This window comes from Zosterops lateralis (genome assembly GCF_965231275.1).
Source record: "Zosterops lateralis genome assembly, chromosome: 30".
Lineage (NCBI taxonomy): Eukaryota > Metazoa > Chordata > Aves > Passeriformes > Zosteropidae > Zosterops > Zosterops lateralis.
The window spans coordinates 138,332-152,003 of record NC_139790.1 but is presented as its reverse complement, the minus strand read 5'-3'; the positions used below and the strand labels follow the sequence as shown (position 1 = coordinate 152,003).

The window sequence follows — 13,672 nt, the reverse complement described above, 5'->3', positions numbered from 1 at the left end:
ATACAACCTAAAGAGTAGCAACTCTCTTAATTTTTACACATGGAAACACTGCCTGAAACTTCAACAGAAAACAGGAATAACCAAGACTCTTGAGCAAACAACAAGAAACTTTCAGAGCATTTTCGGGAGTGTAATCAGGGGTTTCCCTTCTGCAAAGGAAAGCTACAGCAGTTGTTCTGTAAAAGAATATATAAGTGAAGAAACACAGCTGGAGATTGTAATTAAATGCTCTACTTTTAGAGGCCATAGAAAAAAGAATACAACATAATTTTCAGTATTGATGAGGCTCACTGAAAACACCCGAGGACAAAGTAACAGGTGATCATACACAGTGTGAAAGGAATCCTTATGGCACTGTTAATTAACAATGCTGGTGAAAGAGTATGAGACTCTACTTCAGGACCTTTAGTTAGTTATCTTTAAAATAGCTTTTTCTAGATGTAATAACTGTCTCTAGAGCTGAAGTTCCACTTCAAGAGTACAATAGCACACTAACCAAGAAGGATCTGTAAAGTGTTTATCTCAAGAAATAACTATTTTCTACAAGGGAGGTTTTAGACAAGAGCTATGCCAACAACACAGTTATCCTGTTCGGCTTTCTAGTAAGTACTGAACAATTTATCAACACACACATCAGACTCAATAGCAGAGGTCCACACGGCCAGTATTGGAAAGATTCTGAATGATTGCTTAAACCAAAAAGGATGCATTGCTTGCCTAAAGTTCTTTTATGCTGTGAATGGCAGATGTAAAGGGAAATATGGTCCTCGACACCTGCTCTCCTCGCAGAGATGCGCTCCTGCGGTGCCCCTGCTCGCCTGGATCCCGAAGCCCGAAGGATTCCGTTCCCTGTCCCCAGCCGAGCTCCGTGCGCAGGGCGTTATGCAACCGTCCGGCCAGGCCGGGGCGGCACCGGGACGGTCCCGGCGCCGGTGGGTCACTCGCTCGCTCTCTGCGTGACAAGCGACCCCTGCACCTGCTACCGCTCGTCCCCATCCCGACCGCGGTGGGTCCCGCACACGGCGCCCCAAGGAGCGCACTGCCTCAGCACAGAGACTCGCACCGGCCAGTTCAGGAAAAGCGGGGCGCAGGCCGCAGCCGCGGCAGACAGCCGGGCCCCAGGCAGCTCTCCGTCCTCCCGGACACGGGCAGCAGAGCCCGGCCAGCTCCTCGCACTGGCACGGCTGGGCCCGCGCCCGCCTCAGCCGCACTCTCTCGCGCCAGACACCGAACGGAGTTCAGCTCGCGGACCCCCGGCCGCTCTGCCCGCCTCACCCGTGCCGTGCCGCGACCGCCACCTCCCCGAGGCGTGGGCCTGGCGAGCGCCGCGGGAGCGGACGGCGGGGCCGGGCCTGGCGCAGAGCGGCGGCGGGGCCGGAACAGGCCGCGAGCCTGGAGCGCCCAACGGGCCTTCCCCTTCCCCAGGCCACGGAGCTCGCCAACCGCCTATCTCCGACTTCCTCGGCATCAACCACCCGAGCTGGCGCGGCTCCGCCAGCGTTACTTACCGAGGCCCGCGAGCGCCGGGACCCGGGAGGTGAAGGCCGGACGGCAGCGAAGCCCGAAACTGACACGGCGGCCATCTTGGGCCCGGCGCGCTGCGGCGGGGGGCGGAGGGGCGCGAGGTGGAACAGCCCGCGGGGGGAGGAGGGTGGCGAGGAGACGGAACAGCGCGCCGGGGCGCAGACGGCCGCGGGGGGGCGCTGTGCAGCAGCAGCGGGGGAGGCGGGGCCGGCGGCGAGTGAGGGAAGGGCCGGGCCCGGCGGGGCCGCGCCTGGAGCTGGCCGAGGGGAGAGGAGCGGACAGCGAGTGAGGGAAAGGGCCGGGACCGTGAGGTGAGGCGGCGGCGCTCGGTTAAGGCTGACTGGAAGTGTATATGGAGGGTAGCGGTTGCAGACTCGGGTGTCCCGCTGTGGCTGTGCTGACCGGCTGCGGCCGCCGGAGGCTCCGACCTCCGAGAAAAGGGCGGGATGATTCTGGGGCTGGGGCTGCAGGGCGCGCGCTGGCGATAGATACCCATACAATAAAAAGCAAGAAATTCCTCTCTTAGGCTTAGTTAAGCTTGAGCTTGAAACTAAGGCTCTAGGTTTTTTTCCGGTATGAAGTGGAATTCTGAAATAACGATACCATTTAGTTCTGAGAGCGGGTACTCTTTGCCTGTGCCGCTTCATATGTGCGAATAAGGGTTGCTCTATCCTTGGCTATCTTTGTCAGGTAATTTGTGTAACTTTCTGACGTATTTTACTCTGTCGAGTAATGGATGTCCGAACATTATCTGTCGCACATGACGGTACCTTGGAGCTCCCCAGGTGCTGCGGTCTGGCTGTTCCTCGCAGGCATCAGAAGGGCCCCCTCAGAGGTCCAGCCTTGGCTCGCTCACACCGCAGGTTCTCCTCGGTTCTGCAGAGGTACAGGATTCCACTGGTATGTGCTGAACCTTGGCAGACACGAGCAAAGAGCAGACTCTCATTTAACAGCATTCTCTCTTAGGTTATACTTAACTGAAGGAGTCTCATTTTGTTATGCATTCTGTGTGGCTTTGTGCTCTATGCACTTCTCTCACCTTTTGTAACCTGTGCCTCAGTCTACTAGTTGTTTACACATCATAGACTTTTTCACCGTCTTAAAGGACAGCTATTGTGTAAAGTTTCTTGTGAGCTTCTGTTTTTAGAAAAGAAAAAATAAAATCTTAAGAAATGTTCTAGAGACAGAGTTGATAAAACAAATATGGTGTTTTCTGAATGGCTTTGTTTAGTGTCTTAAGGTGAGAAATTCCTCTTTTGAGCAAGAGGAGTTATTTTGATGTTTTAACAGTAAGTTTTTCAGTGTGAAAGTTAAATGTTCCCGGTGACTTGCCTATTAGTTGAAGCAAATGGAGTTTGAGTGCTATTTTACAAGGTACTGTGCAGTTCAGTTTCTACCGTGTAGACAGCAGAGATCTGGCCTTGTCTTGTCAGACTTGGATTCTCCCAGTAAATTAGTTTTCTCATACCCCTTCCCAAGTCTTCAAGCAAGACTTCCAAATTATTGGGCTGTCTTGAAGTAAAAGGCTGTGGTGCTGTATTCAGAAAAGCTAATAGAGGCATAAGTGCAATTTCCAGATGAGAAAGTAAAGCAAGACTGAGGATGCAGTACAGAACAGTGAAACCAAATTGTGTTCCAACAGTGTTGATATGTAGACTGTTCTGTTTCAGAATTAGCAGTAGGTTATTATTAGCAACCTCGCAAAACTAATTGGTTTTGTAGACTGTTGTAAATAAAAAATAGCCTGTTTTCATCAACTCTGTCTTGTATTTTCACAGCACAGGCTAACAGTTAAATCATCAGAATTCCTGCATACGGCAAACTACAGACGGTAAGGAATTGTTTTATCATAAAGACATTGATGTTTTGGCAGCACCATTTTGTAGCACTGCTCTTTGACTATGCATAGTTTTCTCTTGAGGTTCACATAATGCAAGTAAAGTATTCTTCAACTTAGCAGTTTTCAGGCTGTCCTTAAGTTAACCAGCAAAATTAAAGTCTGTTCTGGCAGCATATTCTGTCATGTTTCCTTTTAAGTTCCAGTTTCTATAAGCTCCCGAACCTTTGTGCAGACTTTCAGAACAAAGCATGGTCTAATGGTTTGGAAGCAGCTAGGCTTCCCTCAACAATCTTTTCCACTAGTGTGCAGAAATAGTTAGTTACCGTATGGTTGCTTTTGTATCAGCACCAATGTTCTTGATGGCTAAGAAAGCTGAAGCAACTGTAGGAATAACAGGAAAGTGACAATATAATAAACTCGATAAAATAAAATTTTGATGATGGGTACAGGCAGTCAGAGGGAAATGGCAGGATTTAAATAACTAATATACTATCAAAAATTAATTGCATTTCATGAGACAATAAAGAAATGCCTTTATTGAAAAGGCATTCCCCATGACTTGATTTTAAAGTCTAGGTTAAAAACAGAACCATTTTGTGTTTGATGGAGAACCAAATGTATGAAGGCTTTATGCTGCCAGTTTAACTATGTTCTGCTGCTTTCTGTATGTGATACCTATATGATTCCCAATAATACAATCTCCTCATAGACTGATATGATAATCTTAACAATGGCTTTCTGTTAAAAACTGATTTTAAAATAATAACTACTTTAAATTTAGAAGTGATGTAATTAAATGACAATTTGCTGCCTCTGTGTTGCTCTCAAATATGTAATTCATCACAGTAATTTAAGTTAGACATTTAAAAACGTTATTTGTTGTTAAAAATACTGCATTTGATACAAATAATGACCATAAAAGAGAAATTAATATGTAGGTAATTTCTCCTTCATTATTATACTGCTATAGCAAAAAGCTCATTTAGCTCATGTAGAGTTAATTACCTAATGCTTTAAATAAGGATGTAATGATAATAAATAATACAGTAAATAGTACTGTATGTATACAGTAGTATTGAAAAGTAGTGTCAGAGTAAGTGAGCTGACCTGTGCCCCATGTTTTGGGAAAAAAAAACCAGCTACAATGAAACAATAGAAATTAAAGATACCAACTCTAAACTGGGCTTTTGTTTGCACCTAACATAATTTGTCACAACTTCCAGGCTTGGGGATATCACCACTTAAAATATTTGCCCACAGTCATGAATCACAGTAGGGTGTGAAATCTCAGACCTGTCTCTTCGTGCTGGTGCAACAGTCCAGTCTTACCCATTTAAGAAAGGCTGTGTGCTCAGACAGTTTATTTAATGGGATACAAAGGACTGCTTTTCTGTTGTTTTTGTATATTCCCAGCAGTGTAGTAGGAAAATTATTTGTCATGGCATGTTTTACTCAGAAATTCAGGGATCCGCTATATGAACATGAAACGACGCTAGTTCTAATTGTGCAAGGGAATAATTTGCTAGAGAATTCAGGTAAATTTGGCATGACAATTGTTTTCACGCCAGCTGGAGGTTTTCTGGGGTTTTACTCCGTGGTGAACGAACCAGGAAAATAATGTAGTAAAAAACGTTCTCCTAGCTGCTCCTCCCTGCAAAAGCCGGGTTATTTCCCCATTTCATGGACTATCCTCAGGTTCTCCTCTGGCCAAGGGCCCCGGTGAGGAGCAGGCGGGGGAACGAGCAGCGCCCTCCCTGCGGGACGGCCCCGAGTGGCGATGGCGCCGCCTGGCGGGGGCGCCCCGCGTAGCTCCGGGCCTGAGGGCCCCGCGCGGGCCGGGGCGGCGTCGCTCCCTGCCGTGTCAGGTGTGTGGAGCGGGGAGAGCGGGAAGGGGACGGAATCGGTCGCGGTAGAGAGACGTGGGACGTGTGGCGCCGGTAACGATCCCGTAGCCGCCTGGATCCCCGTCCGGCCGCAGCCGGGATAGCCGGGAGCGCGAGCGCGCCGTTCCACCGTGTCATGAGCCACGCGCCTCATCGCCGTGCGGGGCGCAGGCGCGGGCGGGCCGCCCAATCGCAGCGCTCGTTGCGGAGACACGTCCCGAGCGCTGGGCGCGTTTGTCCGCGCGCCGGGGGCGGCGCTTGCGGCAACCAGGCTGCGCGCGCGAGGGGCGGGGCCAGCGGGGAAGCGCGGGAGGGGCGAGGGGCGGGGCCTGTGTGGGGAGCGCTCTCGGGGGTTTCGCTCCGGTGCCGCCGGCCCCGCTGCAGCCATGATCCACAGTCTGTTCCTGATCAACGCCTCGGGGGACATCTTCCTGGAGAAGCACTGGAAGAGCGTCGTCAGCCGCTCCGTCTGTGACTACTTCTTTGAGGCGCAGGAGCGGGCCTCGGAGGCTGAGAACGTGCCGCCGGTGATCCCCACGCCGCACCACTACCTCCTTAGTGTCTACCGCCACAAGATCTTCTTCGTAGCCGTCATCCAGAGTGAGGTGCCGCCGCTCTTCGTCATCGAGTTCCTGCACCGCGTCGTGGACACGTTTCAGGTACGGCCGGGGGGCGTGGGCCGCGCTGCGGGAGCGCCGGGAGCATCGGCACGGGGAGAACGGGCGGCCGGCCCAAAGAGCCCCTCTCCTTTGCAGCTGTTAAGGTTTTTTCGTTTGTTTCCTGTCACGTAATTATCATTCTGTGTTTGTGAGGGTGTAGACAAGGGTTGCCATAGTCGGGAATTCGCCGCCTAGGATTATGATGGATTGGCATTCTACCTGTGCTCACCGGATGAACCTTTCAGCAATCAGTATTTCTGTTCTACAGCCTTTCCTGCCGTGGGAACTGTGAACTAAGACCAAGCTGGCCGTGTTCTCACAAGGACCTTTTGCAATTCATAGCCACATGCTTTAATCAGTTAGAGACAACCTGCCCGTGCGTTTGCATCTAGTGATGCTTCTTGGGAGCTTCCTAAAGCAGTGAGTTGCAGGAGTTGCCCCAGAGTAGCTGTATTCCCTCTGTACTGTGGTTGACACATGTGATCAGTTTAGGAAAACGGCAAAGATGTCTGTCTTCCGCCTGCCAACAATAGGGTTGTGTTGTCTGGATTTGAAATGTCTTGTGACCAGCATCTTGCCAGCACACAGGAAATGTGTGTGCTTGGCCAAGCAAGTATGATGGGAGCTTTTGATTCCAAGATGTCAGTCAGAACCTGACTGTACTCTGAGTTATGTTTCTCTGTCTTCAGGGAGTGGATTGGCCTTTCAGGCCAGCAGTAGATCGTGTCAGACACTTAGGTCTTGTTTTTTTTGTGAGGGTATGAAGCGTGAGCGTGTTGTCATTGGCTTAGCTGTATATTAAAATCTGACGTGTCTGAAAAAGACTGTTTGTAGTACACAACTAGGATTTCTCTACTGTCACAGTACACGTATACTCATTCTTTATGCAAAATGCCGATCTCTTTAATTGCTGTAACTAGAAGCTCAGGTTTGTGTTTGTGCACGTGCACTTGCTCTCTCCCGAAAGATGCTTGAAGTCCACATAAAATAAGACAGTAAATAAATTAAACGTTCAATTTTAAAATTTGCTGAATTAGTTGGGACTGTTAATGCGGGAATTTGTCACCTTACTGGAGCAGTGGCCGAAGTGTGCTTAGAGTTGTACATGTCTCTATGTACATGTACATGTCTCATGTGGGAGTGGCGTATCTGATGTGCTTGTAGTAATACAGGGAGTTTCAGTGTTTTTTTGCCTCCTCCAAGATTGATTTATTCCTGTATGGGAGAGCACTGGACTGAATGGTCATTAATATTCTCTTTCAGAAATCATTGAGTAATTCTTTCTTTTGCACAGGATTATTTTGGTGTCTGTTCAGAGGTAATAATCAAGGACAATGTTGTGGTGGTTTATGAGGTGCTGGAGGAGATGCTGGACAATGGCTTTCCATTGGCAACAGAGTCTAATATTCTTAAGGAACTGATAAAGCCTCCTACTATTCTGCGAACAGTCGTCAACACCATCACAGGTACAGGGAAACAAGAAGATAAACTGGGGAGTCCAGGTGGCAATATTCCTGCATAAGTAAATGAGGACATGGGTGAGGAAAATTTATGTTGTCCCATACCATTCATGCAGCACAGGTGCATTGAGGGAGTCATGTGCTAGTGCTTTGCTTTGAGGTTACTTCCAGTTTCAGCACCAGCTGCACTTTGGTTTTGATCTGATTTGGGGTTTTTTAACCTAAAAAGTCAGATTACATTTTCAGTTACAGACATGACATGACTTCCAGGATGAATTAGTTTGATGTGAGTTTACACATCCCCATGTGTAGACACTTCCCCATGCATTAGTGTGGTGTGGTTTAGCACTGGGTGTAAGAGAGATGTACATTTTTGGAGTACAGGGAGTCTGGGAGAGTAATTGCTCTCCTACAAAGAAACAGAGATTCTTGGGGATTAATTACAAATAAGCTGTGTAAGGCCAAGGACTTGTTCTGCAGCATTGCCTAACTTCTGTGGTTGTTGATTTCCCTTTCTTTTTCCAGGAAGCACTAATGTGGGTGACCAGCTTCCCACTGGACAGCTCTCAGTGGTGCCTTGGAGACGTACTGGTGTAAAATATACCAACAATGAGGCCTATTTTGATGTGATTGAGGAGATAGATGCAATCATTGACAAATCGGGTATGGAAGTTGCTCCTGGCTAAGAACAGGATAACTTGTCCTGATAGTGCCTGAAGAGACAATTAGGTTTTGAAATAGGTGCACCTTCATCCAAGTGTGGGAAGCTGTGTCCCTGTTTTTACTTTGGAATGTTGCTAACTTGTATGTGCTATTCAGTCAAAAATTACAGAGGCACCGAGATTTTAATTTATCTTTGTTCTTGAGGTCTCATAAGCAATTCTGTATTGGGAAATTAGAAGATAAGTAAAAATTGTGTATAGCACTTTCTCTTTAGTATTTGTGCTTCTTAGTCTTGTTAGAATTGGGAGCTATTGTCACTGGCCATTAAAATGGACATTGCTGGTGTCAATGGTTCTTCTAGAGAAGTCATTGGGAATGATACAAATGTTGAGCAGGCAAGATTATGAGCCATGGCATTTCATTAAGAAAATAGATTTCATTCCTCCTCACTGATACTGGGATTTTTTTGACCAGGTTTACATAACCACCTGTGTTTACTTTGTTGTTACAGGTTCCACGATCACTGCTGAAATCCAAGGAGTGATTGATGCTTGTGTGAAGCTGACTGGGATGCCAGACCTTACTCTCTCCTTTATGGTAAAGCTCAAGGGTGTATCTTATTTAAGTATTTTGAAAGGGGTTTCCCAGCCCTGCTGCTGGGATCGCGGTCTCGTGATGAGGGACCCTAGCACCTGAGAATCTGGGTATGCCAGATGAAAAGGGAGAGAAATGACAATAGGAACTTCAGCAGCTTAGCGCCTAAAAGGGCTTTTTCAGATTCTTTGTTTAAAAGCACAGGTAATGTGTGCTGTGACTAAGTTTTTGAGATACAGTGGTGCTTTAAGCAGAAATCCCGAAGAGCCACATCTTTTATGAGTATGCACCAATGCAATTATGTGACATGACAAAGTTTTCTAAAATAGGATTAAAAATATCCAAAAAAAGGATAGAGGTTATTGAGTTATTGACTGCTTTGACATGGATATAATAGCATCAGATATGTCTGAATGTAGACATCTTCAAGTGGTCAAGTGTCAGATGATAGGCTCTTCATGGATAGAAGATTTCTAAGAAGAGGAGGTCATTTTAAGTTGTACTGCCTACACAAACCTTGTGACTTTCTTTTTGTTTCAGAACCCTCGGTTATTGGATGATGTCAGCTTTCACCCATGTGTGCGTTTTAAGCGCTGGGAGTCAGAGAGAATACTCTCCTTCATTCCACCTGATGGAAATTTCCGCTTGCTATCCTACCATGTCAGTGCTCAGAAGTAGGTGATGAGTCTGGCGCTGTGAATTATGAAATTTGGATCCTTCTGGCTAGGAAGAGGATAAAAGCAGGAACTTTTAAAGATGAGGTAGCATGTTGAGCCAAGTGAGGTAGAGGTGCATGGTGACTTGCATTTTTCTTTTTTTAAATTACATGTTTTCTCCTTGTTTGGAGCAGTGATCCTGTAATTTCTTTCTGGCCAGCCAGCATTTTTCAAGTACTACTAGCAGATAAACTATATAGGGAAAGAAGTAGACAGTGTGGAGTAATCAAGCTATTGATTTAATATGTTTATAAAAACGTTTTAGAATAAAACAGGATAGCTCCTGTTAGGATTTTGACATCTCTCCTAATGGAACCATAAGTTCTTGTCCATGTTTACACTCTTTTCTAGAAGCAGCTTGCCAAGTCCTGTTTGGGATTACAGTTGCTAAAGAATTTTGCTAGACCTTTGTCAGAATGAGTTCTGGTAGGTGAAAAGGAGTGGCAAATGCAACCAAAAGCACAAATGTGAAGTTCAAGTGCTGCTGCAGAGCCAGGAACTACTTGTCAGCCTGGTTGTGACATGCAAAAACATTTCTTATCTTTTGCTCGGGCCTCCTGTTTTATTGGATGTAGTTCCCTGTTCTGATAAAGAAAATAGCAAAGATTTTCTGATAAAGAAAACAGTAAGCTTGATTACAAAAAGTGTAATTAAGACTTGAGAATGGAATCCTGATTTTCCTCCTAGCTTAAACAAATGGGTGTAGGAGTTCCTTCTCTTTTAAGTAAATATGAAGGTAAGAGATCAACAAGGACTTTCTGTTTGTGTCTTTATTCTAGTCTTGTGGCAATTCCTGTCTATGTCAAGCACAACATCAGTTTTCGTGATAGCAGCTCACTGGGACGGTTTGAGATCACAGTGGGGCCAAAGCAGACTATGGGGAAGACTGTAGAGGGAGTGATGGTCACTAGCCAGATGCCAAAAAGTGTCTTAAATATGACCCTTACACCCTCCCAGGGAACACATGTCTTCGACCCAGTTACAAAGGTAAGAGGAAAGAGAAAAATTAGCTAATTTTCTTTAAAATCTTTCCTATCTATCAGAAAATGCAATCAACCTGTTCATGCTTAGATGAACACTTCCATGAGCACTGCTTTGCTGAAGACAGTATGTTGGGGTGAGAACTTTCTCTGAGCAACTGCATACTAGGAGTTTTCTTAATCCCCAGAGCACATACCTTGGTGTCTGAGTGGACTGTAGTTCTGGCTACTTGCTGTGTGAAAATCCAAGCACTGGTCTTGTATGATGGGACATCAGTCTGGTGAATGGCTTACAAATGTCTGCATATTTAGTTGTCATGCCCAGTGCTGCATCTTGGTCTTTTGCAAACACTGAGGGTTGGTTAATGGTTTTGATTTGGTTTGGGGTGTTCTGGTTTTGTTATTTGAAACTGAGGAGTTAACTTTTTTTTGTTCTTGTAAACTTTTAATCTGATGGGCTTACCCATGTGGCCTTTAGCACGAGTAGTAGAAATACCATTCATAGTAGGCTTTTGGGGAGCCTTATGGAAAGAGAGGGAGACCAAAGGTTCTGAGGTATCTGCTCCTTAATCCTGTGTCTAGCCAATATTAACGGCAAGGTATACTAAGAAAAAGACATTTTTCATATAGAAACATTAAAATTGTCATTGGAAGGGGACTTTTCTTTAGACAGTGCAGCATTTGAGTTTCACTGCTGCATTTTCTGCTCCTTAAAGTTACTGTCATGGGATGTTGGGAAAATAAACCCCCAGAAACTGCCAAGTCTGAAGGGGAGCGTGAGCCTGCAAGCGGGGACATCAAAACCAGATGAAAACCCCACCATTAACCTGCAGTTTAAAATTCAGCAGCTGGCTATATCTGGTAAGTAACTGTGAGGTAATGAAGGGGAATGTTTTCTGCTGCGCCGGTGCTCATTCTGCATGTAGGTGAAGTAACTTTGCAAACCTTCTGAAATACATTCTACCTGAAACACGTTCTTCAAGCAAAAAAGTTGTCTGCTTTGACTACAGGTATATGGATCTGTTATTCCTAGTAGTTTGGGAAACAACTTACCTACATTTCCTTGCATTTTGTGCTTACAGACCTGTGAAGACGTTTAGGGTATGGATGCACTTGTAAAGAATGAGTCTAACAATTAGCAGTTGTCAGCTTTCCTCCATTCTGTCTACTGCTTGCTATAACTTTGCCTGTGCTTTCTGCATCACTAGTATGATCTTATCCCTTTATCCCAAAGGCCTGTCAGCTTTGTTTGTGGCAGCAGTCAGTCTTATGCTGTGTTTGTTTGCCTCTAGGACTGAAGGTGAATCGCCTGGACATGTATGGGGAGAAGTACAAGCCATTCAAGGGGATAAAATACATGACAAAGGCTGGCAAGTTCCAAGTCCGAACCTAGAGGCTCCTGATAGTGAGGAAGAGCACTTTTCCTGTTTCCCTGTCCCTGGCTGTTGGATGCAGCCTCTTATCCCATTCATCTGTTTAGGATTGCTCCTTTGTCTGTAGTAACATAGGCAGGAAAGCCAGGGCTCAGAGTGCTGGAAAGCAGGGAAAAGTCAGGTTGACCTGAAACCACCTCATCCCTGCCTGAGTCTGAAGTATTTGGAGCAATGGCAAATAGAGTTGCCCAGGTCCCTTAGGATTAGTGAGTCAGTTATCTAAGCTTGTATCACTTTCATTTTGCTGTCTTAGAGGAAGTTTTAGGGATTTATGACCTTTTGTAGCTCCTCTTCCTTGTATTTTGTTTGGCTTTTGTCCCTTTGTAGATGATACAAAGTTGAATTTCCAGAAACCTCAATGCGATGATCCAGAATCTGCCCTTCTGGAGAGCTGTGTAGTTCTTGCCAGCAGGAAGAACATCTAGCTGTTCTGCCTCAAAAGGACTGGAAGAAGTGGAAGGGTAGATTGTTCCAGCCAGGATGGGAAATTGAGAAGCCTGAGATTGGGAATGCTGCCACAAAGGGAGGAAGGGAAGAAGTACATTGTTTCTCTAGCTATTTCATAAGGCATCCTGGTCATCAAGGATCTTGAGTCTCTGAATACAAACTTGAAATACATTCAGATCTTTTAACTGATGGGTGGTGGTATCTCTATGTAATTCTGCTTCTCTTATTTCATCAGTGTTTGAAGGTAGGAATTCTCCTACCTTCAAACAGCTCATTTGGGCAATCAGAAGAGACAGATAGAGGAATTTTTGTGGAGACAGCAGTGATGGAATTTGAAGCTGTGGCTACATGAAGATAACCACTGTCCTAGTAATTTGTTTTAACTTCTTTTTGCCTCTCCTTGCCAATTGCAAATGAAGGTGATACTGCTGTTTTCCTGCTCACTGATGTCTGTCTTTCAGATAATTGTGACCTGGTACCTTTGTAGTGTTCCTCCTGTCCTACCTCATTTCAGTTCCTGTACCAGTCAGGTGCTGTGCAGATGAATTCAAAACTATGCCAGATTTTTCACTGGGATCATCTCTTCCTCAGGAGCTGTTGCTATATCTGCGCATTCCAGCCTGTGGTACATCCCTCTATACAGCAGAAATAGGAAATGAGAGGCATTTCACTGTTCATGTTGTCTGTAATAGGCTCTTTGGCCACTACATGCAAATGTGTTTTCTCTTGGTAGCAGAACTTGCACCTAAGCTTATGTACATGTGACCACATGCGTGTGGCTGTGGAGTCCAGCACATACAGTTCATGCTTGTGAACAGAACAGGGTGACCCTAAACGAAGGGTAGCATTCGTTCCGCCTTGCATGTGGTGGACACTTGCAGTGGATGAATGGCATCTTGCTTGTGGGATTTCAAGTTCCAGTGCAGCTGAAGAATCCCATAGCAGGTGCCATTCTGCTGAAGTGACATTACTGCTGAGCATGTTTGTTGCAAACAAAACCTTCAACAAGGGCATCAATAAAATTAATTTTTACATGTCATCTGTGTGCTTTCAGAGTGGTTTGTGCAAACTTTACAAGAAATAAAGTTGGTATTTGAGGAGGAAGGCAAATTATGCCAACTGGATTGTGTCTAGTGGGTACCTTAGGGAGATAAATGTCTTTATGTAGTTGGCATTGTAAACCTGGGACTAAGTCGCTGTCTGAAAAACTAATCGCTTTCTTGATAATTTTTCTTAGTGTTTCCCAAAAGGAGTGCTGAGCATTTCCTAGAACCTCAAGTGAAAATATCCTTAGGAATGCAGCTGAACTATTTTTGTTCAGTAGGTTGGGTAGCATGTTAAGGCGCAGTGCTTTGATTATGAAGACAAATACCTCATCACCCCTTTGCTCCTCATGTATTGATACTGTCCTTCAGCTTTGTAGCTTTGATTTTTAAAGAATCTTTTATTTACTGCTGAAGCGATTCATGTTAC

The 13,672-nt window shown here is 45.6% G+C and overlaps 2 protein-coding genes across 4 annotated transcripts in view; one reads left to right on the top strand and one right to left on the bottom strand.

Moving 5' to 3' along the window:
* Positions 1–1,605, bottom strand: part of KAT6A (lysine acetyltransferase 6A) — a 29,156-nt gene extending 27,551 nt beyond the window's left edge. For both annotated transcript variants that reach the window (XM_083880576.1, XM_083880577.1), the window contains exon 1: positions 1,509–1,605. The gene's annotated coding sequence lies outside the window, so the exon portion shown is untranslated. The remainder of the gene's footprint in view (positions 1–1,508) is intronic.
* A 219-nt stretch (positions 1,606–1,824) lies between these two features.
* Positions 1,825–13,236, top strand: AP3M2 (adaptor related protein complex 3 subunit mu 2). 2 transcript variants are annotated; one of them, XM_083880448.1, is made up of 10 exons: positions 1,825–2,424; positions 3,303–3,355; positions 5,645–5,906; positions 7,201–7,372; positions 7,892–8,029; positions 8,541–8,626; positions 9,164–9,297; positions 10,119–10,326; positions 11,036–11,180; positions 11,612–13,236. In XM_083880448.1, the coding sequence occupies exons 1-10, from the start codon at positions 2,257–2,259 to the stop codon at positions 11,710–11,712; spliced, it is 1,467 nt and encodes a 488-aa protein (XP_083736574.1). In that variant the 5' UTR covers positions 1,825–2,256; the 3' UTR covers positions 11,713–13,236. The 2 variants fall into 2 exon arrangements, with proteins under 2 accessions (XP_083736574.1, XP_083736575.1); XM_083880449.1 differs by lacking the exons at positions 1,825–2,424; positions 3,303–3,355 and having other exon boundaries at positions 5,568–5,906.
* Positions 13,237–13,672: the final 436 nt, after the last annotated feature.

Excerpts from the sequence above, each read along its gene's own strand:
- AP3M2 (XM_083880448.1), top strand. The coding sequence starts at position 2,257 with ATGGATGTCCGAACATTATCTGTCGCACATGACGGTACCTTGGAGCTC. Across the intron at positions 8,627-9,163 it reads ACCTTACTCTCTCCTTTATG|AACCCTCGGTTATTGGATGA; the intron begins GTAAAGCTCAAG and ends TTTTTGTTTCAG. Across the intron at positions 10,327-11,035 it reads TCTTCGACCCAGTTACAAAG|TTACTGTCATGGGATGTTGG; the intron begins GTAAGAGGAAAG and ends TGCTCCTTAAAG.